At 45.4% G+C, this 27328-nt stretch overlaps 5 protein-coding genes across 6 annotated transcripts in view; 1 reads left to right on the forward strand and 4 right to left on the reverse strand.

Moving 5' to 3' along the window:
- LOC123325490 overlaps positions 1-17457 on the reverse strand; it is a 34597-nt gene extending 17140 nt beyond the window's left edge. The window contains exons 1-3 of the mRNA XM_044917302.1: positions 17172-17457; positions 16898-16921; positions 16044-16402 (exon numbers count right to left, since the gene is read on the reverse strand). Of these exons, the coding sequence (XP_044773237.1) occupies positions 16044-16402; positions 16898-16921; positions 17172-17457 (669 nt within the window). The remainder of the gene's footprint in view (positions 1-16043; positions 16403-16897; positions 16922-17171) is intronic.
- Positions 10544-11006, reverse strand: LOC123325493 (histone H2B type 1-C/E/F/G/I-like). Its single transcript, XM_044917306.1, has one exon. It carries the CDS (start codon positions 10922-10924, stop codon positions 10544-10546), a length of 381 nt encoding a protein of 126 aa, XP_044773241.1. The 5' UTR covers positions 10925-11006.
- Positions 11341-11741, forward strand: LOC123325492 (histone H2A type 1-E). Of its 2 annotated transcripts, XM_044917305.1 has the most exons (2): positions 11342-11422; positions 11528-11741. In XM_044917305.1, the coding sequence occupies exons 1-2, from the start codon at positions 11342-11344 to the stop codon at positions 11732-11734; spliced, it is 288 nt and encodes a 95-aa protein (XP_044773240.1). In that variant the 3' UTR covers positions 11735-11741. The 2 variants fall into 2 exon arrangements, with proteins under 2 accessions (XP_044773239.1, XP_044773240.1); XM_044917304.1 differs by having other exon boundaries at positions 11341-11741.
- On the reverse strand, positions 12196-12876 carry H1-5 (H1.5 linker histone, cluster member). The gene has a single exon (XM_021687640.2). It carries the CDS (start codon positions 12874-12876, stop codon positions 12196-12198), a length of 681 nt encoding a protein of 226 aa, XP_021543315.2.
- An 8431-nt stretch (positions 17458-25888) lies between the features above and the next one.
- On the reverse strand, positions 25889-26299 carry LOC123325491 (histone H3.1). Its single transcript, XM_044917303.1, has one exon. The coding sequence runs from the start codon at positions 26297-26299 to the stop codon at positions 25889-25891; it is 411 nt and encodes a 136-aa protein (XP_044773238.1).
- Between the last annotated feature and the right edge of the window lie 1029 nt (positions 26300-27328).

Consider the following 27328-nt stretch of genomic DNA (forward strand, 5'->3'; position numbering starts at 1 on the left):
TGTCACTTTACTATTTTATACTGGAACAGCTGGTAGCTTTAATAATTCACATGATTTGCCCCTGATAATACTTTTTGTCATTTTTTCCCCTAAAGAACAATTTTTAGAGCACAAAAGAACAAATTGGAACATTAAATTAGACAAGAGAGTCTTATCCTAAAGGAGAGATTTTTTCCCCCAAGTTATGTTACCTGAAACTGGCCTTTGTCCAGCTTAGAGAAATTCATATTTTCTTCCTTGAAAACTCCATTCTATGGTGGTTGAACAAAATTTACTGACAAAGCTTAACTCTTTTTTTACTCCTTTCTAGATTCCGTGCAGTTTGCCATCCTTCAGTTAGGACACTGTATCGGGCACATTAAATTAGACCACAACTTATCTTAGTTACATTTGAGGTTCTTCGATGTGAAAAACGCCTGCATCTCGTCATCTATAACTGTCCAAACCATCTCAAATGTGTATTTTTTCTGCAGATGACTAGTTTACCCGTTGTCTGATACCTTTTAACTTCCATTTCAGAGGCTCACCTTTTCTGACATCACCGAATCAGCCTCTTGGGAGGTTTCAAGAGTAAAGCAGATGTGTGGTATTAAAAAACAAAACCAATTAACAAAAAGCACAAGGATTTTTTTTCCAGACTTGAATAAGGATAAAAAGTTCCTATCAACTCCTACAGAGTTGAGCATACATGTAAGTATTCCTAGGGGTCAATGAATAGGACTGCTTCAGCTTAAGACGACTTTACAGAGGGCCTGAAAAGTGCAAAGAACATGGGTGGGGTAGACTAGAAAGACAAAGGCCCCTCCCCCTGCAGGTGCACCAGAATTCCCACTGATAGAAGGAAGAATAAAATCAGTGCCTCAGCCAAAGGTCTGCATTTACATCAAAAATTAGCAAGTCTTTTTGATGGAGAAATTATGAAAAGCTATAAGGGAACTCTGGAATCCCAAAGATATTAATTTGGGGAAACCTTAAATTTCAAGGCATAAGGGCAGAGGCTCGGGTCAGGGCCCGCTGCGGCCGTTGAGATTGGCAGGGGGGGTCGTGTCCTGTGTTATTGACATCGCTGTGATGTCTGTGCTTGCGTAGCTTAATAAACAGGTTACATTCTTGGGCTTAATGTATGAAAAGCAGTGGTTCCCATAGCTGTCATCCCCAAGGCTCCCCTTTGATATTTAATTTTTTTTTTTTTGCTGATGTTAAATTCTTAGGTAATAATACTTAAACGCATGAATAATTTTTCAAAATTATGAAACACCATACTGTTACATAAAAACAAAGTAAGAGACTGTTATTTTAACAATAAAGGAGATAATTTCAACAACATGTCATTGCTTGGGCCCTACACTCAAAAACATAAATTAGAAGTTGGGTATTTGTACCTGTATTAGTGAGAAATAAAACCAATGGGATGGATGTGCATATAGATATTAGGAGATTTCTTATAAGGAACTGGTTCATGTGATTATGGAGGCCGACAAGGCTCCAGATCTGCAGGCTGAGCTGGCAAACTGGAGACCCAGGGGAGCCCACGGCGTAGTTCCAGTCCGGAGGCCAGCAGCTTCGAGACCCAGGCAGGGCCCATGTCTCAGTCTGAGTCCAAAGGCAGGAAAAGGCCAATGTCCCAGTTCCAAAGCAACCAGACATGAGGAATTGTTATTCAGGGGAAGGACAGCCTTTACGTTCCATTCTTAATTTCAACTGATTGAATGAGACCCACCCACATTAGGGAGAATAATCTGCTTTACAAATTAAGTCTGCCAATTTAAATGTTTTACTCTCATCCAAAAGCCCCCTCACAGAAACACCCAGAATGATGTTTGACCAAATATGTGGATAACACACAGCTCGGTCAAGTTGACACACAAATCAGTTGTCACAGAACCTGTAGGTAGAATCATCCTGAAGGCAAAAAGGACCCTGTAGATCGACTCAGAGGATCAAACACCAAGAAGAGACTTACTCTCAGTGATGTGACATTTTTTTAAAAACAATAATTCTTGGGGGACATTTGAAAAGAACAAAATACAATCTCAATTTATAAAATGATGGCATTCTTGGAAATTGCGGTGCCCATTGAACTACACAGAAACACACACATGCGCAAAGACCTCGTGCCTCTTTGTAGGAGTCAGGTTCTAGGATTGATTAACAGGTTTTTTTACCTTCAGATTTGCTGTGGGGCACTTGGAAGTCGTGCAAAACCCGACTCAGTTCTTCATGGGACATCTAGCATCCCTGATCTTTTCCTAAATGTCAGTGGTGCACCTTCCCCCAAGCCCTGGGACAGACTAAAAACAGTCTGCTTGGTTTCTAGAATGCTCGCTAAGGGCCACTATTGTTCTCTGAGAAGGCAGACACTGATAACTTTCATTGCAGAAGCTGCAGAAGGGAGATGTCAATGGTGGGGGCCGCCGGAGAGCTTCCAGGAATGCCAGAATGTCCCCAGAAATAGTCTGCGATGCTGAAACGTCCATTGCATCAGCCCTGGGTAAGCCAATTGGTCCCTGTGCCTCGTGGAATAGTCCCAAACTCCTTGTCTTCCCAGCAGCTTACCTGTGGACGTGTGAACAAGCAGGGGGCCTTGATTTGGAGACGAGGTGGACAGCTCTTAAAGGAAAAGGGCCCCTCACCCAGAAGTGCCCCCCAGTTGCTGACACCCCGGCCAGCTCTGGGTCTGCAAAGCCAGTCCGCTGGCTTTGAACTCGGGCAGCAACCATGAGATTTACATTCAGCTTTAGCCCAGTGAACAGAAAAGGCACAGCAGGACATTGAAGTACGAGTGGTGGTCCACCTCTGTGGGATCCACTGTGACAGTGGCTAGCTGTACCTTAGACCGTAAGAACAAATGGGGACTCAACTGTCCTCAGATTACGACACAGAGGCCTGGTGATCCCAAAGAAGGAATGAACTCCCCACAGCCACCTCCCGGGGAGGCCTTTGCACAGTGAGCTCATCGCAGATGCCTCCCGCCTGTGTATCAGACCTGTCCGCTCTCTGTAAAATCAGTCCACGATGTTGAAGAACTGCCCTTTCTGGAACTTCAGTAGTTAGACATGGAGTGAGAACACGCTCTGGGAAAGACAAAGCCCACTGCACCTCCTTGTCCTGGGACAAGCTATCCCCAAACCTTAGTTTTCACTTTGTTTTCCTGTCCTTTTTTTTCTGAGATGTTGTACCAGCCTAGAAGGAAAGAAATGAAAATAAATGTGTCTTTGGGGGGCAGGGGGTGAGATGGAAGAAGGGGGCCAGTTATCACTGAGTGTGTCCTTGGGGAAACAGGCAATGCAAAAAAACACGGCCGTTGTCCTAAAGGACATATATCCTAATAGAGGAAACTGAAGGAGCTTTATACACGATCTATCTGATTAATGCATCATGATCTAGTGTGCTGTATTCTTTTTCTTTTTTAACATTTTATTTATTTATTTATTTGACAGACTGCGAGCAGAATACAAGCAGGGGGAGTGGGAGAGGGAGAAGCAGACTCCCGGATGAGCAGGGAGCCCGATGCGGGGCTCGATCCCAGGCCCCTGGGACCATGACCTGAGCTGAGGGCAGACGCTTCACCGACTGAGCCACCCAGGCGCCCCCTAGTGTGCTGTGTTCTGAGGGAGATGGAACAGAATGGGCAAATTCTTCAAAGTAGAACCAGCATTCAGGGCTCAGGTAACACGGTACCAAGGGAAACGAGCCTGGATTCATTTGTGCAGGAAGAGAAGCATTGTTTGGAAAAGGTTTTTAACGAGGCAAGTGACATTTTAGAGATTTTTAATTTGGCAGAAGCGTGCAGGGATAAGATTGGGCAAGAAGGTGCTCTTGGCAGCAACGGAGGGAGACACAGATGCAGACGCCGAGTCCCTCACACTCCGGCACCACCACCCTACTCCACACCCCACCTCCTCTCTCCTGGTCATGGCAGAGGCTTCCAACCAGGTGTCTGCTCCCCGCCTGGTGCTCCTCGACTCTGCCTCCCCTCAGCAGCCCCGAGATTCCTTTAAAACCCTTGTCAGATCAGCTTCAAAACTTGAAAGCCCTTCCCTTGGTCTCTGGGGTGCTGTGTGCTTTGGCCCCGGTCTGTCTTAGGCCCCCGATCCCAGGGTCCCTCGTGCTTCCTCTGCTCCAACCACCCCGATCCCTTTGCTGTTCCTTCTCAGACACGCTGAGCCCGGTGCCCCGGGAGCGTGTGCACTTCCTTTCCCTCGGACTGCAGTGCTCCCCGACAGCTCTTCCTTGTCTCCTACATTCGCTGCCCAAATGACACTGTTCTGCGGCATCATTAGTATCATGCAAGAAATTACCTTGAGGCCCAGGTAGCCTCCAAGCATCGCACCCCGCAAGCTCTCCCGGGGACACAGCAGAGAAAGGCTCTCGGGCTGCATCTAAATGCTCAAATCACAGCCTATTAAATCAGTTAGAAATGCGGTAAGCACAGGAGAAAAGATGCGCAAGCTGCCAGTTTGGTGGAAGAGTGGGTGAGAGCCACGCTGCGTGAGTCAAGCGCGTGCTCTCTCGTACATCTCGGCTCTCCTGTGCGGCATCGGCCCCTGGGACAGATGCGGGGCAGCGAGCCGGGCCACAGCCGCACTCCCCGCGGTTTGTGGGACAGACGCAGGCTTTGTCTGTGAGCTCCTGGTGGGCCCAAAGCGGGGCTCATCTAAGGCCCCCTGTTTACTGAGGGCTTTATGTGACTCTTGTGTCAATGAATTCCAAATATTTACCGTCTCATACATTTAGCCAGATCTCTGGACTCTTTCATCCCTACAATCTCTATTTAACGGCATATGCTCTCCTTACTATTTATCCATACTTGAAATATCTTAAAGGTTTTGGCCTCTATGTTACTAACTAAAAACATCTTTTAAAATAAAATTGCTAATTTTCAAAAGTAAACGTGTGTGACAATCCCTGGCACAGAACAGTAAATATATGCTGGATGGATGACCCATGCTCTCCCTCCTGTCCTGCTGCCCCTGAATCCTGTGTTTGGCAGGAACACACGCGTGCGCACGGGGGTCTGGGTTCTGGCGTGACAGTGGGCTTCCCATGACATCTCTCGTTTGCAGCTCAGCTGTGAATGAGAGCAGGGTTTAACAAGATGATCTTTACGTTTCCTTCCAGCATTTAGGATTTTGTCAGTGGTTTATTCCTCTGCTGTGGTTTCTTTGTGCTGTGGCTTAACTTTCTTAGTCTATCAAACACATTTCAACAAAATCAAAAGTCTTCTCCCTTAACTATCACTATTGCTAGGAGGATTACTGCTAAATCCAAAAGCAGAGGAAATTTTTCCTACATTGCACAGTTGAATTTTGCATAAAGGAATTTAAAAGAGAAGAAAGTAAAGTTTAAAGCCTTTGAAAGTGATAGAAAATCAAAACAGTAACAGGTTTATAGAAAATCTGTGAAACTTTCCAAAGCTTTTTAAAAACTTATTTGAGGGCGCCTTGGTGGCTCAGTCATTAAGCGTCTGCCTTCGGCTCAGGTCATGATCTCAGGGTCCTGGGCTCGAGCCCCCCATCGGGCTCCTTGCTCAGTGTGGCTCCTGCTTCCCCCTCTCTCTCTGCCTGCCTCTCTGCCTACTTGTGATCTCTCTGTCAAATAAATAAAATCTTAAAATAAAAAATTACTTGAAAAACTCAAGTAAACTTCTTGTGAAAGGAATACAGAACAATGAAGTAACATGATAGACTGCCATCACTATAAAAAACATAAATTAGGGGCGCCTGGGTGGCTCAGTCGGTTAAGCGACTGCCTTCGGCTCAGGTCACGATCCTGGAGTCCCGGGATCGAGTCCCGCATCGGGCTCCCTGCTCGGCGGGGAGTCTGCTTCTCCCTCTGACCCTCCTCCCTCTCATGCTCTCTGTCTCTCATTCTCCCTCTCGCAAATAAATAAAATCTAAAAAAAAAAAAAAAAAAAAAAAAAAAAAAAAAAAAAAAAAAAAAAAACAAAAAAAAAAAAAAAAAAAAAAAAAAAAAAAAAAAAAAAAAAAAAAAACATAAATTAAAAGGCAAAGAAACACCACTACATACCAGTTAGAAAGGTCAAAATCTAGAATAGTCAAAACACCAAATGCTGGCGAGGATGTGAAGCAAGGTGGGCCATCGCTCACTGCTGGTGCGAATGCAAAATGGAAAAGTGTCTCCCACCTTGGAAGACAGTTTGGCCAATTCTTACAAAACCACACATACTCTTCCCACACAATCCTGCAAGTACATTCTTGGTATTTACTCAAAGGAGTTAAGAATTTATGTACACACAAAACTTGCCCTCAGAAGTATATATTAGCTTTATTCAGAACTGTCAAAACTTGGAAGCAACCAAGATGTCCTTCAGTGGGTGAAGAGATAAATAAATTGGTACCACCAGACTATGATAACGTTCAGGGCTAAAAAGAAATGCGCTATGAAGCCATGAAAAGACATGGAGGAACCTCAAATGCATATGACTAAGTGAAAGAAGCCAATCTGAAAAGGCTACATACTGTATGATTCAACTGGGGTGTGTGGGGGCGGGAGTCTGCTTCTCCCTCTCCCTCAGCCCCTCCCCCATTTGTGCTCTCTCAAAATTAAAATCCTAAAAAGAAAGAGAATAATTTTAATGTATTGTTATAACAAAACAGAGACAAAATAATTCCCAGAGGATTTCCTCAGATGCTTAGAATGAAGAGAAACAATCCACTAATAAATGAAGGCTTTTTTGGGTGTGTTTTATTTAAAAAAAAAAAATGACTTTTTATATCACAGCTGCTTTAATTGTGAAAATAATACAGAATATAAAAATGAGAATATAGGCATGCAAATATTCGTGCAAATATTCAGGTGTTGCATAAAAATGTTCAGTAATGATAACTTTCTAAAGTCCCTGCACTTTTATATTAGAAATATGTACATGTGATGTGAATATGGAGTTGCACCTAAAATATGTTATAACCCAAACATACTAGTGGGTTTTGCTGGTTGGTCCTTATGAAAGTGTTTTGAGAATATGGAACTATATAAAATTCTTCCACTCAAATTTGAGGGGTAACATTGTAAAATATAACACTGGATTTTTTAAAAAGAATTCTTGGTGTTAATTTGGTTGCACTGTAGCTTTATCTTAATTTACTCCCCACTGCCCCACCAACATTTTAAACTCATATCCTGAAAATGAGCTAACAGAACATTAAGGTATTCTGTAAGTATTAATGTATTTGTATTTGGCCAAATACAATTATTTATATTTATTTCCAAGTAACTGAAACTTGATACTGCTTGCAATTTAAATAATTATATCATAAAAAAAATGAGTGTGTGTATATATGATATATATATATTTGTGCATATATATTATATATACATATAAAACTTATACACTTACAGTAAAATATATTCTATTTTAATTTTTCCAATACTTTTACTCCAAGGGGATGCCAAAAAATTCAAAGGCATTGGGTCTCCATTTTCTGATTATTTCATGCTCCTAGTTATAGAACAGCACTGAGATGGAGACTACAGCTAGATCCTAATCCTTTGAGATTTTAGCTATATATTCTGCGAGCCCAAATACACTACATACATACATTAATACATACATACCCTAAAATAATTATACATATATTATATTTTTATTTATATTATATTTAATGGAACTAATGGAATAATCAGAAACTGGACAGTCCATAACCTTCTATTTTTTGGTACCCTCTTGGAGTAAGAATGTTAGAAAAATTCAAATTCCATATTCTTTTCAAATAAGTTGTGTACAGATGACAATGACTGGGAGAACCATTAGGAACTATACATGCTAACAGCATCCTTATGTTTATTCTGTGGACTATATATAATTTTTCCAAAAGTTCAAAGTGGAATATAAAAATTACTAAGGTATTATGAGTATTCTTTTAATATATATCTGGTTAAGAGTCCATTGTGCGCTTTCTAAATTTTAAATTGTATTGTTTTTAAGGACACATTATTGGGCGCCTGGGTGGCTCAGTCGTTAAGCGTCTGCCTTCGGCTCAGGTCATGGTCTCAGGGTCCTGGGATCGAGCCCCGCATCAGGCTCCCTGCTCGGCGGGAAGCCTGCTTCTCCCTCTCCCACTCCCCCTGCTTCTCCCTCTCCCACTCCCCCTGCTTGTGTTCCTGCTCTTGCTATCTCTCTCTCTGTCAAATAAATAAATAAAAATCTTTAAAAAAAAAAAAAAGACACATTATTTAGATTGAACAAATCTGGTAAATTAACCTTAAGAAGGCGGTGTCTTTTGTTGGCAGAGAAGAATGATGCTATTAGCTCTGGAAGAAAAGTGAATTAGATTAAAAAAAAATTCTGGGCCCAGATAAAGGACTTTCAGTGGAAAGGGTAACATGCACTTATCCTCTGGAAACAGCACCTGCCATTAAAGTGGTCTTGAGGTTCCCTGAGTCAGGCAGGTGCAGAGTGCTCAGAGAACTCCCTAACAGAAACCCTAGATGGAGATTTTGGTCTCTATTCAAGAACCAAAAGTCGTTGAAGAAGAATTGATTACAAGTTTTGAATTAATGGGTCCAAGACATCATACTGACTGAAAGTAAGGACCATCTCAGATGTCTGAACTGACAGTAGGAGTAAAAAAAAGGGGGGGTGGTGCTCCAGAAAGCATGAAAGAACCCCCATGTTTAAGTAGTGCTAATGTGAGAATTAAAATTAAACAAACAGAACAATTTAGTTGTCACTTGGAATGGATTCAGCATGTAAACTGGCAGAATTCATGATGCTAATCAATTGGACCCAATCCTGTGATGAGCTGATCAGACCTTTACACTGTGTGTCTCGGGATTCCTCTTTCCCCAGGTCTCATACCTCCCTTTCTGAGGTCAGCATCACACCCAGAGAAAGCTTCCCTCCTGGTACTCTTGAGTTCTGTGCTGACACAGGAAAGCCCCACCTCCTTCAATGCTATAGATCAAGGCTCAGAAAGAGCCCCCTGAGAAACTCACTGATGCTCTCTTGTTCACGGAAATTTCATCTCAAGACAGCAATTTCATTTTAATGACAGTCATCATTGGGAACACAAACTGATTTGCAAGGAATTCTCAAATTATCCTGTGTATTCTGCCAAAGGCATCCCCAAAGATACCAACAACACTATGGTTGCTAAATAAGTAAATAAATAAATAAATGTTTGCTTTCTTTTTGATTCTCAAAATACAATCTGGGGACCTAAGGGGGCTTCTGAGACCCTTTTGGTGGGTCTGTGAGGCTAAATTTATTTGTGTAATAATCCTGAAACTTAATTTTTGCACTGTTTTTCACTTGACAATTATATTGCAATAGATTGAATGCAGAATCAAATACTGTGCAAGAATCTAGCTGTCTTCTATTAAATGAGATAGTAAAGATACAAAGTGTAAAACAATGCCACTCTTCTAAATTTTTTTGTGATTTTGAAAAAATAGCCATTTTTCATAATATATATGGTGACATAAAATGGGACTTGACCATGTGAAAATCACAGTGAACAGAAATGCCACACCAGAAATAGAGGACATAAAAACGTGAGTGATGAACATGAAGCAGGATCAGTTTCCATCTTTGTGGAACTTCACTAGGAAAGATGCGGAAGTGGAGTGCAGGGGACTTGGGCTTGGCCAAGACACGTGTACAAGAAGTAACCAGTAGAAAAATTCAACTGCAGATGTAGGGCCTGGATTAGCAATCCTCATCCTTAACTGGTGAAAAGAGGTGACTAATTTAGGTTCTCATTTTCCTTTCTCCATATTTATCCCAACACCATGAGGTTATTCTGTGCAAATGTAGTCCTAGAGTGAGGGAGCAAGAAGGAACATACCTAGCATTGATGTTAAAGAATAAGTGAAAGGGAATGTGACTTGGTAAGTTTCCTCTAAATCAATTTATGTGATTCACAGAGCATTCTACTGGGAAGGAGGATGGTGACTGAAAAATGGTGATATAACCTAAAGGAGATAAATAGAAGCTCTGCCAATAAGATTTTCACTGCAAGTTGAGGGATATTTTTCTTTTTCACCTTAATTTGCAGTTTTCTCACTAATTAGTTCAATGGGTGGTTCTTAAAATTAGAATTTGGATAGTAAAATGAAATATGCACAATAAAAAATTTTTTAAAAGATTTTGAGACAGAACACGAGCAGGGGGAGAGGGGCAGAGGGAGAGGAATAGTGAGAAGCAGACTCCCTACTGAGATGGGAGCCCAACCCCAGGGGCTGGGATCATGACCTGAGCCGAAGGCAGACGCTTAACCGACTGAGCCACCCAGGCCCCCCTGAATAATAAATTTCTTTTGGAGTGTTTGATGTTTGTAACATGGAAAAAAAAAAGTTAGACCTTATTGAAAATGCACAAGACCAAAATGTATGTAGCTTTGTACAAATGAAGAAACATGTACAAAAGCCTTCAGATGAAAATTTGCTTTTGCCTCTCAAAAAAAAAAACAAAACCCCAAACATTTGCTTTTGCCTCTCACTCTTTGGAAAGTGTGGATGGCTTTAACAACAACAAAAAAAGCCTTTGGGTGTCTGATCAATACCTTTGCAGCAGGCGGGCTCACTTGGAGTTGGTGTACTTGGTGACGGCCTTGGTACCCTCGGACACGGCGTGCTTGGCCAGCTCCCCCGGCAGCAGCAGGCGCACGGCCGTCTGGATCTCCCGCGACGTGATGGTCGAGCGCTTGTTGTAATGCGCCAGGCGGGACGCCTCGCCCGCGATGCGCTCGAAGATGTCGTTGACGAACGAGTTCATGATGCCCATGGCCTTGGACGAGATGCCCGTGTCGGGGTGCACCTGCTTCAGCACCTTGTACACGTACACCGAGTAGCTCTCCTTGCGGCTGCGCTTGCGCTTCTTGCCGTCCTTCTTCTGCGCCTTGGTCACCGCCTTCTTGGAGCCCTTCTTCGGGGCCGGAGCCGACTTGGCGGGCTCCGGCATGGCGGGGAGTAACTGTTGAAGGCTTGAAAATAACACAATGAGTGTGAGGCTCTAACTGCCCTCTTTATTCACAGCTTCTTAATTGGCACGGGGGACAGTAACTAACACCCTTCTACCCCCCTCCCCACCACCAAAGCCGAAAGGGTAAAGAAAAACAGGCTGTACTTGCTCTCTTCACTCACAGCTTCTTAGCCGAAGAAGGTGATTGAAGAAATCCAGTGATTGTAGTAAATTCTGGATGGCATCCTGTAGTTATCCAATCAAAATAAGAGTCTTTCAAAACCAGGATTGCATTGGTTTAAATGTAACTGTAATTTTAGCCAATGGGACAGCTTTATTTTGGCGCCCAGTGAGCACTATAAGAAGTGAAGCTTTCTCCTACTCGGCTCAGATCCTAGACACTGGTGGCTTATCAGCATGTCCGGACGCGGCAAGCAAGGCGGCAAGGCCCGCGCCAAGGCCAAGACGCGCTCGTCGCGGGCCGGCCTGCAGTTCCCGGTGGGCCGCGTGCACCGCCTGCTCCGCAAGGGCAACTACGCCGAGCGGGTCGGCGCCGGCGCGCCCGTGTACCTGGCTGCCGTGCTGGAGTACCTGACGGCCGAGATCCTGGAGCTGGCGGGCAACGCGGCGCGCGACAACAAGAAGACGCGCATCATCCCGCGCCACCTGCAGCTGGCCATCCGCAACGACGAGGAGCTCAACAAGCTGCTGGGCCGCGTGACCATCGCGCAGGGCGGCGTCCTGCCCAACATCCAGGCCGTGCTGCTGCCCAAGAAGACCGAGAGCCACCACAAGGCCAAGGGCAAGTAAGGTCCCGATAGCAACAACTTCAAACCCAAAAGGCTCTTTTCAGAGCCACCCACTGTTTCTGGAGAAGAGCTGGGACCGCAGTTTTCTCAATTTCGACGCTAAGAGGTTAAAGCTTCATATTCTCTCCACACCTGGACCTAATAGGTGATCACCTATTATTACTCGTTAGCGAGCTTCCCCGTTCAACTCCGTTCAGTAACTAGCTTGTAGCTGGTGCTCAGAGAACCAGGGGTTAGGCACGGACCAATGGGAGTGTAGCGCGGGCTTTTTCGTCGAAGTACTCAACCGCGAAAAACAGGCCTGCAATTTAACTAGAGTATGTATGCTTAAAATTTACCTTCTTAGTTTTTTGCGGATGGCCGGGAAAATTTGCAACAATTGTGTACAGCTGTTTCCAGAAAAATTTGGGTGGCTCTGAAAAGAGCCTTTGGGGTTTTGTTGCCTTTTTAAGGCCAACTTTCCTACTTCTTTTTCGGAGCCGCTTTCTTCGCCTTGGCAGCCTTAGGTTTCGCTGCCTTGGGTTTCGCGGCTTTGGGCTTGGCCGCCTTCGGCTTCACGGCCTTGGGCTTGGCGGGGCTCTTGGCCGCCTTCTTGGGCTTAGCAGCGGCTTTGGCTTTCTTGGGGCTCTTGGCCACCTTTTTGACACCGGCGGCGGCAGGCTTCTTGGCTTTTTTGGGCGTCTTCTTCACCGCCTTCTTCGCTCCCGCGGCCTTCTTGGGCTTCTTAGGGGTGGCCCCGGAGGGCTTCTTGGCTTTTGTTGCGCCCGCCTTCTTGGCTTTGGGCTTGGCTTCCCCGGAGGCCGCCTTCTTGTTGAGCTTGAAGGAGCCCGAGGCGCCGGTGCCCTTGGTCTGCACCAGGGTGCCCTTGCTCACCAGGCTCTTGAGGCCCAGCTTGATGCGGCTGTTGTTCTTCTCCACGTCGTAGCCGGCGGCCGCGAGCGCCTTCTTGAGCGCGGCCAGGGACACGCCGCTGCGCTCCTTGGAGGCGGCGACGGCCTTGATGATGAGCTCGGACACCGGGGGCCCGGACGCCTTGCGCTTCGCAGCGCCACCGCCCGCCACCTTCTTGGTTGCCTTCTTTTTGGCAGGCGACTTCTCCACCGGCGCCGGGGCAGCCGTGTCAGCGGGAGCGGTTTCCGACATGGCCAAGAGCAGAAACTGCTACGAGAAGAGAGGTTGCAAATCTAAAGCGCAAGTCTTGCAATGCAGCCTGACTCCGGCCAGGGGCTTATATAAGCCGGTGCTGCTCTGTGATTGGTGGAGCGTCCAATCCACTGCCCTCAGGCAGCCGCTCTTCCCGGTTGGACTCCCAAATTGTGTTTGTTAGCTCCCAAAACCTGATTAAATGCTGAAAATAATTGTACAGAATTTGACGCTTTGAAGTTCTCAAGGCAGACAGCAAGCTCCACGTTCACACACGGGTTTGTGTTTTCATGAATCGTGCGCAACAGATGAAAGATACTTTTAAAAATCTTTTCAGCTTGTCCTAAGAATCCACTGGGTTTAGGGCATCCTGCTAGTTAGTTGAAATTTGCAATAACTTTCTACTAAGTATCAAGTGGACATTTTTAAACATGCTTTGTCCCTAGGTTCTGCCTTTGATTTTTGCAAGAGGAAAGATACGGTTTCCTGGGTTTGGGCATAAACGTTGTTTCTAACTGTAGCAAGTAACACAGAGGCAGGGCAATAGATTGCCTAGTGCCCCAAATTAACCACATAGATCGTACTTTAAAAACCAGTTCTGCCTCCTAGGAGGCAGAAAGTTCAGTAGCCAGAGTGACGTCTACCTGCAGCAGGAGGAAGAGGAATAGCTTTGGCTTGAGGATCCAGTGACCTGGATTCAAATTCAAACTTAAATTTGATATGTTTTTGATTGAGATGCCATCTCCCTTTAGTATTAGGCAAATCCATTATAATAAATCGGAAAGATGCTTAGTGTGCTCTAAGAAAAACTCAAACCTGCTGAAAGTATTCAAGGGTTTCCAGTAGTCCCCCAAAACACACACTGTTTAGATAACATGGGACTTTGTCAGGTTTCAAGGTACTCTTCCCAATGCTCCCCAATTCAAACTCCTTATCTCCACCAACATTTAATAAAGCACACTGTCAGAAACACTATCTTCTGTAATGTGGGCATTATTGTGTGTTTGAGGGAGGAGAGACCTGTACTTCAGAGAAATAGTTGGCTACTGACTCATGAGAAAAGTAGATTGGGGATTCAGGGACTGCACGTTATAGAGGGTCAGAAGAATTCAGAAATATATTAGCATCCAAGAGAACTGAGGCAATAATCATGAGGGTGGTTAAGTTTGCTATTTATTTGGGGGGAGGGTGGAGTGGGGAATGGATGGGATTTTGTGACTGGCCTGGATGATAAGGGAGGTCTAATGATTGGAATCTCTACTGCAGTCAACACTCACTATGTTATTCCCTGTGAAAAACGGTAGGGAAGTTTAAAGTTGCCAACGTATTTCTCTCCAAAGAGCTCCTGGTTTAAACTGTAGCCATCCAAGGCCAAATCTGGACAGTGTCCTATTTTGTATGGCTCTCAAGCTAAGAGTGGTTTTTATATTTTATTAATTGTGCTATAAAAAATAAAAGAGACCATATTTGGCCTGCAAAGCCTCAAATATTTGCTATTTGGCCATTTTGCTATGCTTTGGACTCCTCCACATAGACTATGGTGTATTGCTACAAGCCTGCCTCTTTCAGAACAATGCAAATCAAGAAAATATCTTAACAAGAAAAATATTTTAACCAAGCATTTCCCACTATTTCAACCACAAAACTTTCAGAAGATCAGGGCGGAGGGGACCGCCATGCTTAAGGGGCAGGAGAGAGGTGTAATCAAAGACTAACGTTCATTGAGCGTTCGCTAAGTGCCAAGAACTAAGAATGCTCTACAGTTTTAATTCATTTGCCACATTTTACAGCTATACAGGCTGAGACCCAGAGAAAGGATGAGTAGCTTGGCAAACGGTTATATGGCTAGTAATTGGCAGCTCTGAGGTTTGAACCTAGACCACCTGGCCTCAGCTCTGTTATGATGGGGAAATCATTCAAGGCGTGGGGAGAAAACAATCTTTGAAGCTTGTAAGAGGCATCATCAAGTAGTCCCTCCAAAGAGCCACTAAGGATCTCTAAACTAACCTGTAAGAAGAGCTTCTGGCCCCTTGGGTCAGAACTCTTTGCCCTCAATCCCCAGGCATTCCAAAAAGCTTTAGGAGCCAGTAGATTGGATATGAACCTCTCTGAAAGGGTATATCCGAAAATAGGGGAAAGAATATAAGGTCCAGATGGCTGAAGTCTCCAGAGAAAAATTGCTAACTCCTGGAGTGAGGAGTTGATCAAAAGAAGCAAAATGGGTCAACGATATTCATACGTGAAATGCATGAAGAGACTTCAAAATCTTAAAATAACTGGACAAAATATACAGTCAAGGTCGGTTAGGAAACCCAGAATTCTAAGTGTGGAAACCTGTAACAGCTTTAAAATATGATTTAATTCCCATTCTGATTTATTTGGGAAAAAAAAATCATGAGAATCCAATTTCAGACTGAGGAGCACATTTTTAAAACAGGTGGACAAATTTTTAGAGCTACTGGGAGCTCATTGTACATACAGCCTGCAGGTCGGTGTCTAGGTCATTGTTGGCCCATTTTCCACCATAATCACATACACAAAGCTCAAGAGCATACTCTTCTCAAACATTACAGTGAAACAGTGGAAAAGAGAACACCACTTGTTGGCAATCCCGGCTTCGTTCCTTCACGTCACAGGAAAGCAACTAAAAGGCACGTTTCTGAAGTAAAAGCATTGGGATCATTTGGCAAAGGTAAACTGTACTTCCCATTTACACAATAATCCATAAGAACCTGAGCTCAACTTTCCTAAAACTTGGGCATCCATCTTCCGTCACTTCCTGTAGTCTGGAAGGCTTAATTTCTAAAATGGTTGGGTCATTTTAAAAATGCTTATCCAGGAACAGCTCCTTCCTGCGCGCAGTATCAGCAGGGTCTGCCTGTGGAAATAAAGTTTACTGAACAGAGCCACCTTCTCCAGTCCTCAATTTACTCACTATTGAGCCCACAAGACCTTCCTCGAAACATCCCCGAGTTCTTTCTTGTAGGACTATCACATACTCGAAGGTTAACAGCTCTTCCTGAGGACAATGGAGGGGCTCTGAAAAGAGCCTTTGGGTTTAAAGTTGGCACGGAACCAGGAAATCACATTTACGCCCTCTCCCCGCGGATGCGGCGCGCCAGCTGGATGTCCTTGGGCATGATGGTGACGCGCTTGGCGTGGATGGCGCACAGGTTGGTGTCCTCGAAGAGCCCCACCAGGTAGGCCTCGCACGCCTCCTGCAGGGCCATGACGGCCGAGCTCTGGAAGCGCAGGTCGGTCTTGAAGTCCTGCGCGATCTCGCGCACCAGCCGCTGGAACGGCAGCTTGCGGATCAGCAGCTCGGTGGACTTCTGGTAGCGCCGGATCTCGCGCAGGGCCACCGTGCCGGGCCGGTAGCGGTGCGGCTTCTTGACGCCGCCGGTGGCCGGCGCGCTCTTGCGGGCCGCCTTGGTGGCCAGCTGCTTGCGCGGGGCCTTGCCGCCGGTCGACTTGCGGGCCGTCTGCTTCGTGCGAGCCATCGCCAAGCAGAGGTAACAACTTAAAGCTGCAAGAATAGGAGGCGGCGTCCCAGTATTTATAGCGAGCCCGGGGTCCGGATTGGACAGGAGCCTCTCGCCCCACCCCGCGCACAGATTGGTTCTCGCTTCAGTCCTCTAAGGACAGGAAGCATTTTCCCGCCTCCCGCTTAGGTCTCTCGGATAAAGGACAAAGAAAATGTCTGACTTTTTTTTTTTTTAAAGCCTCTAAGATGCATCAAAATTCTTTGAACTATTGTCTTGAGAATCCGAAAGTGCCTTCCTTCCACTATTTTAAATAAAATCCAATTATGACTGGATTCTTGATTATATTGCTTACTGAAAATTAAAGGGGACGGAGTAAAATGGAGGCATTAGCATTATTTGAAATTCTAGCCATGTTCTCTGCAAGGACTTTCAAAAGAGCTTAAGAACCACTCAGCTTTTTATAACAAGGGTTGGCCAGGTTTACCTTAGGGAACACACGGTAAAAGAGCTCGGCTTTGAGCACAACGGTCTCTAACAGTGCAGACTCCAGGGGGTGGGGCCTAAGTGCCGACTCCAGCCACCGGAGGTCTCGGCACTTTCTGGACAATCGTAGGCACGTTGTACTTTCCCATCTGAAATGGGTTCTCGTGTACCCCAAGCTCATCTGGTCATGGTCAGGTGCTCTGGAAGCGGATTGGGAAGAGGATTACAGGTCTTTAGAAGACTTCGTGGGTGGCCCTTAAAAGGGCCTTTTGTGTGAGGGGCGTTGCGACTTAGACCGATTTTAGCCCCCGAAGCCGTAGAGGGTGCGGCCCTGGCGCTTGAGCGCGTAGACCACGTCCATGGCCGTGACCGTCTTGCGCTTGGCGTGCTCCGTGTAGGTGACGGCGTCCCGGATCACGTTCTCCAGGAACACCTTGAGCACCCCGCGGGTCTCCTCGTAGATGAGGCCGGAGATGCGCTTGACGCCGCCGCGCCGGGCCAGCCGCCGGATGGCGGGCTTGGTGATGCCCTGGATGTTGTCGCGCAGCACCTTGCGGTGGCGCTTGGCGCCGCCCTTGCCCAGGCCCTTCCCGCCCTTGCCGCGGCCGGACATGGCTGCAAGGCAAACACAACTTGGGGCCTCCGAGGTAGCAACTTATATAGTACTTTGTCGGACCTGTTTGGGAACACCGCAGGCCCGCTGTATCCGCTCAGGGAGGTCCCGAGCCAGAGCCCGGCCCACGTTTCAGGGACCAATGCGAAGGGCGGTGCTTAAACTCGGTTAAACTGGACGCCTCCTGGAAAGTTCGGGCGGCGCTTTGCCCCTGCCCCCCGCGGGGGCGTGTGGTGTTTCTGGGCCAAGCCTGCGGGCTCTCCGTCGCTGAGCTTTGCTGCAGTCGTGACTTGTAGCTGCCGGCATCGAGTGGCCCCTCTCCGGAGCCGGGGTCGCAGTCCCCGGGGCGTTTGTGCAGCCGTCTCGCGCGCAGCGACCTCCGTCAGGTCGGTGACCGCTGCGGTCAACGCCGCCCGGTCACGGCGTCGAGGTGCGGTTAACCTCACCTGTCTTCAGTTTGCTTCTCCATCCTTTACATTTCACTCGCTCTGTCTTTCCCTTTTTTCCATCCCTGCCGCATATCTCTTTACCTGCGTTAGAAACATTTTACGTTTCTCAAGTTGTTTGAGGAGCAAGGTCCTTGGAGAGCCGAGGAGCGGGCGACCACGCCTTTCAGAGCTCCCTCCTCTGCGCGCCCCGCAATCCTTTGTTGAACTGGGAAATCCACTGCACCCAGAAACCCTCTGCCTTTAATTTACAAATAAGATGCAGAATGAAGAGACTAGGAACGACTTTATTCCAGGAAAAAGCAACAACTTGGAAAGACGAGTTCCTTGGTTGGTTTCCATGACTGGGGCTGTTTGGAATGACCTCCCTCTGGCCTGGCTTGTTTTCCAGATACTGTTAGGTTTACACTTTCTATTTCAAAGGTGTGTGATTATTTACTCCTTGAACAAATGCCTAATTTTATTCTGGGAATCAGCTACCAAGTGTATTACAGACTCCGTAATTACTCTAAGTTGAAAACATTACATGCCCACGATCTTTGAGTTAATCCATTTCTTACTGAGCTTCTAGCGCCTCTTCTATCCCTGTTTAAAAATGGAATCTGAGTGCTTAATCTTGAAGATGTCCAACCTGTATCTGCTGGTGGAATGATTGCAATCTTTCCCTTGCAGCTACAGAAAACCAGGCAGCGTTCTGCTTCCTTATATAGCAGCTGTTCTTGAAAGTGTTATTTTAAGACCAACCTTTCCAAGACCAAGTCTTGAAACACTGAGAAAAGTTATTTATGAATGTTCCTTTATCTGTTGAAGGTAACATACTCTGGAGGATCTGTACTTTGATTTCGTTTCATTTGCATGTGCTCTGCCCTGAAAATATTTACACTCACATCTATGTTTCCCAAAGGTGTAATGCTGTGTTAAATTAGATGCTTTCTGGGGCGCCTGAGTGGCTCAGTCAGTTAAGCGGCTGCCTTTGGCTCAGGTCATGATCTCAGGGTCCTGGGATCGAGCCCCACATGGGGCTCCTTCCTCAGCAGGGAGCCTGCCCCTTCCTCTCCCTCTGCCTGCCACTCCCCCTGCTTGTGCTCTCCCTCTCTCTATCTCTATCAAATAAATAAATAAAATCTTAAAAAAAAAAATTAGACGCTTTCTTCAGTCTCTTCTCCCACTTTCATGCAGGGAACAAATAGACTGCCTGCAGATTTTTTAAGCTTAAAAAGAGTTTAGGCTTCTCATTTCATTTAAATTAAATTAATTTTTTAAATTATTTAAAAATTTTTGGTCTTTCTCAGCATATGATAATGCTGATTGACATGAACTGTCCAATAATTTCTTGAATAATTGGGATAAATACAGAGAGTTTTTTTCCCCCTCTCACATTATGTAGAGATATTTTCCAAGGAAAATGTTTGACTGTTTTAAATTCTGTGAAATTCCCTTCCCCCTTAGTCATATGAATAAATGAGGTGTACTTGCCTTTCCAATGTTCTGAAAATTGCTTACTGATCCACACTTACGTAGTTGACAATTTTTTAATGTTCTTAGTTCCAAATGTTGGGATCAATTCTTTCCAATATTGTTATATTTTCAATTTAATTTGCCACATATTCATTTCCTTGACACCTGATTTTGTTTTGTTTGTTTTGGTTAAGGCTTTGGAATTGACTGGTAGGTTTACATATCTTTTACTTTTTTATTTTTGTTCTTCATTCAAAATTAATTTACCTACTTGTGATTGGTCCCTTTCCTGATTCTCATTTCTCCCGTCCCCCAAATGCATACACATTCACATATAAACATGCACATCTATACACTAATCCAAAACACCACTAGCTTTTTGGAGTTTTTTCCCACTCCATGAACTTAAACTCTCAAATCTTTTCTTCCATTTTGTAGTGTCCTACCCTTCCACGTATATTTAGCCTTTTACCAGCTCAGAATCTTAAATATGAGACCTGGAAGCATGGGGTTTCCCTTCCTCCTTGCCCCAGCCTATGAGCAATCATCATCCCTGCTCTCATGCATAAACCTCCCTTCAGCTTCTCATGCCTCCGTGTGTTATTAAGACCAACTGAAGAAGTCTGAGGATGCTCCACTGTCCTCCCTGGCCTCTTTGTCTTCCCCCACCCTCTTTTCTAGGGTCACTAAGCCATAGTCTTGTCTGCTCATGGCTTGAAAAGTGATTTGCAAAGCTCTTTTATCAGAGGAAACCCTTGCTTTCTTCTGAAACTCTCAACTCAGATGTACTCTCCAGTATACAAGGCATTTCATGCCTGGCAGTCATTCCTTGTTTTATCTAATACTCTACCTTGTTTCTGCAATTTCTTACTCTCGTGTAATCAGTGATGATCTTTATTTTATTTTCAAAACTTGCCTTAATTTAGCTAGTTTCCATGCCTGTTAATGTATTAAACAATGTTGCCAGAAACTTCCATTCATCTCACCTTAATAATATCTCCAGCGTTGGTTACTGAGAACACAAGAATCAAGGTGAAGGTGAGGGCCCCTTGTGTAGGGGTCCCCGAGCCCTCCTGGCTTCAAAACAAGGGATAGAGGCTAAGAACACAGTTCCAAAGCTTCTACTCTTTGACAGTGAACAGGTCTCTATAGACTGAATGTTTGTGTCCATTCGAAACTTGTATGTTTAAACCTAACCCCTAATGTGATGGTAATTGGAGGTGGGAATATTGAGAGGTGCTTAGGTCGTAAGTGTGGAGCCCTTCTGAATGGTGTGAGTGCCTCTGTAAGAGACCCCAGTGATCCATCATGTGAGGACAAAGTAAGATGACCATCTGTGAACCAGGACCTGAGTTCTCACTAGACACTGAATTTGACAAAGCCTTGATCTTCGGCTTCCAGCCTCCACAACGATGAGAAATAAATTTCTGTTGTTTATAAGCCACCCCGTCTGTGGTATTTTGTTCTAGCAGCCCACACAGAGACGACACTGGTGTTCTGTAAATCATGTTTATAAAGTACTCAGGTTTGGTGCCTTTGGTTTTGGTGGTTATTCTGAGTTAGTTGTAAGTAAAGCTAGAAAATTCTGTTGGAGATCCTGGCACACAAGTGTCCAAGTATGAACTGAAAGATAGCAGCTAGGTTGAGCCTTTGGTTCAGATCTTGTTTTTGCCATTTACTTGTTCCTTGATCCTAGAAGAAAGAGCATTCCTTAGAATGCATCCACTATATTTTACTTACTCAGGCCCTTCATTTATCTCTACCTTTTTGCTTTCACAAATAGCATTTTGATGAATATTCTCAATATGTCCTCTTATAGGTCTGTAGGAGAATTTCCTTGGGGCATAGACCTGGGCACACCCAATTTTACTAAGTAAATTAGACAGTTCTTCAAAATGTCTTCTGTAAAACCACCATCAGTAAACAAACCACCACATGAAAATAAGTTTCTCCACCTCCCGTGCAACACATGATTACATCCAGCTTTCTGATTTTACCAATTTGATGGGTGTTGCCCAGTATTTCATTATTTTAATTTGCATTTATCTGATTACCAAGTGAAGATTAAAAATTCTTCATATAATTGCCAGCCATTCGACTGTCTCCATTTATTGATTTACTTATTTATTTATTTAAAGATTCTATTTATTCATTTGACAGAGAGAGAAAGAGCACAAGCAGGGGGAGGGGCAGAGGGAGAGGGAGAAGCACACTCCCCGCTGAGCTGGGAGCCTGATGTGGGGCTGGATCCCAGGACCCTGGGATCATGACCTGAGCTGAAGGCAGATGCTTAACGACTGAGCCACCCAGGTGCTCCTAAAGTGTCTCCATTTAAAACCAGACTTTTTTTCCTTCAAGATAGGCAATAAACTAATACACTAAAGGCATATTTTCTTACACAGAACTATCATTCCTATAAACCCTCTTCTCAGGTGAAAAATTTTAAATGTACTTTCTACCAGTTTCCATCTAAGGAAGTACACTATTTCTAATCTTGTCCAGATCAGATACCTTATCATTGGCAAAGAGATATTAAAAAAATCATTTTTGGGGGCGCCTGGGTGGCTCAGTTGGTTAAGCGACTGCCTTTGGCTCAGGTCATGATCTCAGGGTCCTGGGATCGAGCCCCACATCGGGCTCCCTGCTCCGCGGGAAGCCTGCTTCTCCCTCTCCCACTCCCCCTGCTTGTGTTCCCCCTCTCGCTGTGTCTCTCTCTGTCAAATAAATAAATAAAAATCTTTAAAAAAAATCATTTTTTTTACATTTAAGAACCTCTTTCATAACGAGAACCACCACATTGGTGGGAGAGACTTTTGGCAGCATATCCCACTGCAGAGTGAGCACACTCTAAGCTTCATTTTTTTAAAAAGATTTTATTTATTTATATATTTGTCAGAGAGAAAGAGAGCAAGCACAAGCAGGGGGAGAGGTAGAGGGAGAGGCAGAGGGAGAAGCAGACTCCCCACTGAGCAGGGAACCCAATGCGGGGCTCGATCCCAGGACCCTGGGATCATGACCTGAGCTGAAGGCAGATGCTTAACCAACTGAGCCACCCAGGTGGCCCCTAAACTTCATTCCTAATGAATTCTTGGTGACTTTTCTTGCTCTCCTGCTTGATATCCTCTCAGGGCCTCTACCCTTTGGAGGGACTGGGGGGGTGGGCCATTCTAGAAGCATTTGTTCTCATCTAATTTTTCAACTTCTTCCCTGCCCCTAAACAGAAATAGTTCTTGTGCTCCAAGTACTTTCCAGAACTGGAAGACACGTTTTGAAAACTTCACCTTGTGAGACAGAAACTAAGAGAAATCTTCCAAGAAATAAGACTGGCCACTAGCAGAAATGACATGACTTGCTAATGTGTGACTGATCAAATTGGATCATTTCCCAAATCTCAACCAATGACAAGAATGACTGACTCCTCAATCTAATCTTACCAGAGGATTTGGGGCGTATTTCCTCAATGTTACAAGAGACATACCAAACTAGGACTCTGAGATGAAATTAGGTTTACTGAGTATTTATTGTGCACTTAATACATTCTCTGGGGTATTCTCCTACAGTTTCATATATTGCCACATTTAATCTTTCATGCAATCTTTTGAGGAAATAAAGTATCCATTTCATTATTAAGGAAAATGGCATCTAAAATAACTTAAAATCTACGTGACTGCTAGTCTATACTGGTGCGGGATCTGGAAAAAGGCGAGTCACAGAACAAAAACTTATAATGGTTTCCTTAACTAGTATGTCTGACCATTAGAAATGGTACCTCAGACAGGTAGTTTTCCAAAAAAGAGGGAAAGAGAGAGATCACTAGTGAGAGAGAGGATTCGGCTGTTGTCTAGCCCCACCTGCACCAACACTACATCCCAGGCCTTCAAAGTCTGTAGCTAGAGGTGACCCACCAGTTGCACACCTTCAAAGCAGCCTTATGCACAACCAAAGGCATCGTCCTCTCTAAGCCAGCAGCACAAAGCTGGTCTCCGGCCTCTCTGGAGAGGGGCACGAGAAAACCCTGCCGCTAACGCCACAGGAACTAAGGCAAGTTCCTGCGAGTCCAGCTGTCCGATGGTGAGGGGCAGAGCTGTGGGATGTGGTCGTCTCATCGAGACCAGTGGAGTCCATCGGGTGACTCTTAACTATTCCTCTTTTTTCTTTGCTCAGTTATTTATTGTTATCTAATGAATTACCTCCCCCCCCCCAAAAAAGAACTTGGCAGCTTAAAACAACAAATTTATTATTTCCCACAGCTTCAGAAGGTCAGGAAACAGACAGTGGTTTAGGTGGGTGATCTGGTTCAGGGTCTCTCAGGAAGAGTCAAGCTGTCCACAGGGGCTATGGTCACCTGAGGCTTGACTGGGGCTGGAGATGGTTCACTCCCATGGCTACTGGTAGTTCTTCACGGACTGTTGGAGAAGGCATCGGTTTAGTATCGAGTGGGCCTCTCCACAGGGCTGCCTGAGTGTCCACGCAACATGGCAGCCAGGGTCCCCCAGACCAAGCGGCCTGAGAGAGAGAACAAGCAGGAAATACTATCTCCTGTGAGCTAGCCTCCAAAGTAGGTCTCTGTCACTTTGACTTCAGGCCATTGGCTTTGTCCAATTCACTAGAAGCCAGTACCTAAATCCAGCCCTAACTCGAGGGGAAAGGAATTAGGCTCCATTTTTTTGAAGGTCAGCATATCAAAGAATTTTTGAACATGTCCTAAAACCACCTTTTCTATGTCCAAACTTTGCCTTCAAATAGAATATATCCTTACTGATCCATAGACTCCCCAATCCCAGCAGATGTCCTTTCTGAGGAGCTAGAAAACATGAGAACCTAGCTTCTGCCCTGGCCTCTTCACTTCAAGGAAAATAGGCTTTCCTGCCCCTAGTTTTTTGTTTTGTTTTGTTTTAAACTAATTCTCCTTTATTTTCCTACAGCCATTGGAGGCTCATCAGATCTTCTTCCATCCTAGGGCTTAAAGAAAGAATTCTAAACAGATCAACCAACTTTATCCCCTAATACTTGGATACTTTTGGAAAAGATAAACTCTTCTGGAGCTAGTGAGAGTGTATGGATAGGCCCTGTCTAAACCCCAGCTGTTGTCAATTCCATATACAAAGAGATATGTAAATATACTTCGGAAACTGTAAAGCTTTATATAATTGTTGTTGTCAGTGTTTTATCTGCTCACCATGGGAATCGAAACAGTGGTGACAAAAAGCATCTAGGATGGAAGGTGTAAAGCACTCAGGGACTACCTATGGCCGAGTGGGAGCTATCTTGTGTCTAAAAGACAGCAAACTAACCATACATTCATTCAACTAGAATTTAATGAGCACCTGCTGTGTATCAGGCTTTTACTGTTCTAGGGATATGACAGTAAACAGAATGAGAAAAATCTTGACCTTAGGACATGCATGTTCTATGGGGAGAGAAAATGGGGCAAAACTCGACTTTTAGAACTTAGATTCACATGAAATTTTGGGGAACACGTCTGAAGTGTCCTGTAAGGGATAATGGTCAAGTGCAGTAGGGGCATTACCCCAAATGGTCTCACTGGGTCTTGTCCCCCAGGGAAGTCACCATTATGTCAGGCGATGGGTGTCCAGGCCTCAGCAACCAGATACTGAGGTCGGGCTGCCTGTAGTTGGCGCCGCATGCACACTCTCCATTACCAGGCTCCTGGAAGCTGGCAAAGAACCAGGGGGCCACTTTGCTGATGTTACAGTATCTTAGAATGGGTGTGAAAAAGAAACATTTCAGAGCTGTATCCCGTAGTTACCAGATGTTAGTGCTAAACACGGAGAAATTCAATTCTCAAGAGAAAAATAGTCTGAATACTAGCTCATTTTCTTGGTACACAGAGCTATGGCTGCAGCCAAATCCCAGCATTTTGTTCCTTCTTGGAGTTGTGGAGGACACACTGAGAGTCAGTAAGAAAATCCTGCTAGATCCTAAGCAAAGCCCCAGCACTGCCTGACTTTAACCTGGACGCTCTCACCGCCTCCTGAGAACTGGGACAGATCCAATGAGCCAACTCTATGGAACAACTAAAACGTGCAAGGTGCTCTTCCATGCGCTTGGAGAGCAGTTACGCAACTCTGCTCCCAGATTCAGCTCAGGTGTGGGGCCAGGAGGTACCAATTATTTATGCTCTGAAGCTTACTCTACTTGGTGGTAAAGTTCCTTCCCTCCGAGTGGCGGCTTTCTGGACATCTGGATTACTCAAGGGACCAAGGGATGACTCTGTAGACACTGTGGCCTTTAAACATTAGCTGCCTCTTCTGGAAAAGCTTCTTTGAGGAGCGAGTACAGGCGAGGCCTTCCCAACCTACACCAACTCGCAGAAAAGGGAGATGCTGCAGTTGCTAGAGAAGATCACGGCATCCCTTCCCCCATCGTCCTTGCCTCTCCCACAAAGCTCGGACTGTCCCAACCAGTAGTAAAACAGCCACTCTCCGTGAAAACGGAAGTGGCTCTGAAAAGAGCCTTTGGGAGGGAGAAAGCAAACGCGCTCGGGCAAGCTTCGCAAGGGCCGCTTACGCCCTCTCCCCGCGGATGCGGCGCGCCAGCTGGATGTCCTTGGGCATGATGGTGACGCGCTTGGCGTGGATGGCGCACAGGTTGGTGTCCTCGAAGAGCCCCACCAGGTAGGCCTCGCACGCCTCCTGCAGGGCCATGACGGCCGAGCTCTGGAAGCGCAGGTCGGTCTTGAAGTCCTGCGCGATCTCGCGCACCAGCCGCTGGAACGGCAGCTTGCGGATCAGCAGCTCGGTGGACTTCTGGTAGCGCCGGATCTCGCGCAGGGCCACCGTGCCGGGCCGGTAGCGGTGCGGCTTCTTGACGCCGCCGGTGGCCGGCGCGCTCTTGCGGGCCGCCTTGGTGGCCAGCTGCTTGCGCGGGGCCTTGCCGCCGGTCGACTTGCGGGCCGTCTGCTTCGTGCGAGCCATGGCCAGACACTTGTGCTGCGAAAACCAGCAACTGCCGAGTTGGTGTGGGGACCAGACTTTATACTCATGAGCCCATCCTGATTGGTCAGAGCTGTCGCAGGAGTAACCTGATTGGTTCCCAATCCAATCCTCATTTGAGTCGGTTTTGTTTTCCAGTCTTGGTTTTATTTTTGTTTCCTATTTTTATAGGAAAAAATTATGGCTATACTCCACCCTAAGTTTACTGTTTCCAACCCAAACGTTAAGATTCCACCAGTGAAAAGGAATCGGACCTAGAATCTGTGAAGTCAGAGCCTAAAGTGTCCTTAAATTTCAGTCCTTTCCCCTTTTTCATATAACATGGGGAAAAAAATCATATCAGAATAATGTGTTGGTTAGTCTAAGAAAAGTTGCGTTTCGTAACTGCATCAAGATCTGCTTCTGCTGACTGTGCCGAGACCCAGAACAAAGTCAGTTTTCAAATAAGAGGGGCACCGCGGCCGCCCGGAACACCAAAACTTGACTTTGCCCCGCGTCGTGCGCGGAGGGGAGCTTAAGTGTTACGACTCCTCAGTACCAAAGAGCGGTTATGACATCAATAACTTACTCTGATGCAATCAAGTGGCTGATTGGGCTACTTAATATGTAAACTGTGCTAAATTTAAGAGCTTTTCTCTAGGAGTAGCTCTGAAGTGTTAGGAAGCTTTTCGTTACCAATGAACCATCAGGTTCTGCTGGTGATAAAGACCCAGAAACACAAAGCAGGTTTAATTAGTGTATTAGTTGGAACAGAAATTTACTTCTTAATTAACCAGAGCAGTGTGTTCGTGGGGAGGGGACAATAAAGGTGGTTTAGTGGTTTTATAAATGACCAAAATATGCATTGTATGGCCTTTACCAGAATTGGCCAAGTCAAAAAAGATGCCAGTTATTTCCTGTTCCTTACATTTAGGCCATTTGTAGCTAGGTTTCAGAAGTGTTAAGTTCTTTCTCAGAAGTGGTGGGTGGCTCTTAAAAGAGCCTTTGATTTGTAAGAGAGGGACTGGTGGT

The sequence above is a fragment of the Neomonachus schauinslandi genome, chromosome 8, assembly GCF_002201575.2.
Source record: "Neomonachus schauinslandi chromosome 8, ASM220157v2, whole genome shotgun sequence".
NCBI lineage: Eukaryota > Metazoa > Chordata > Mammalia > Carnivora > Phocidae > Neomonachus > Neomonachus schauinslandi.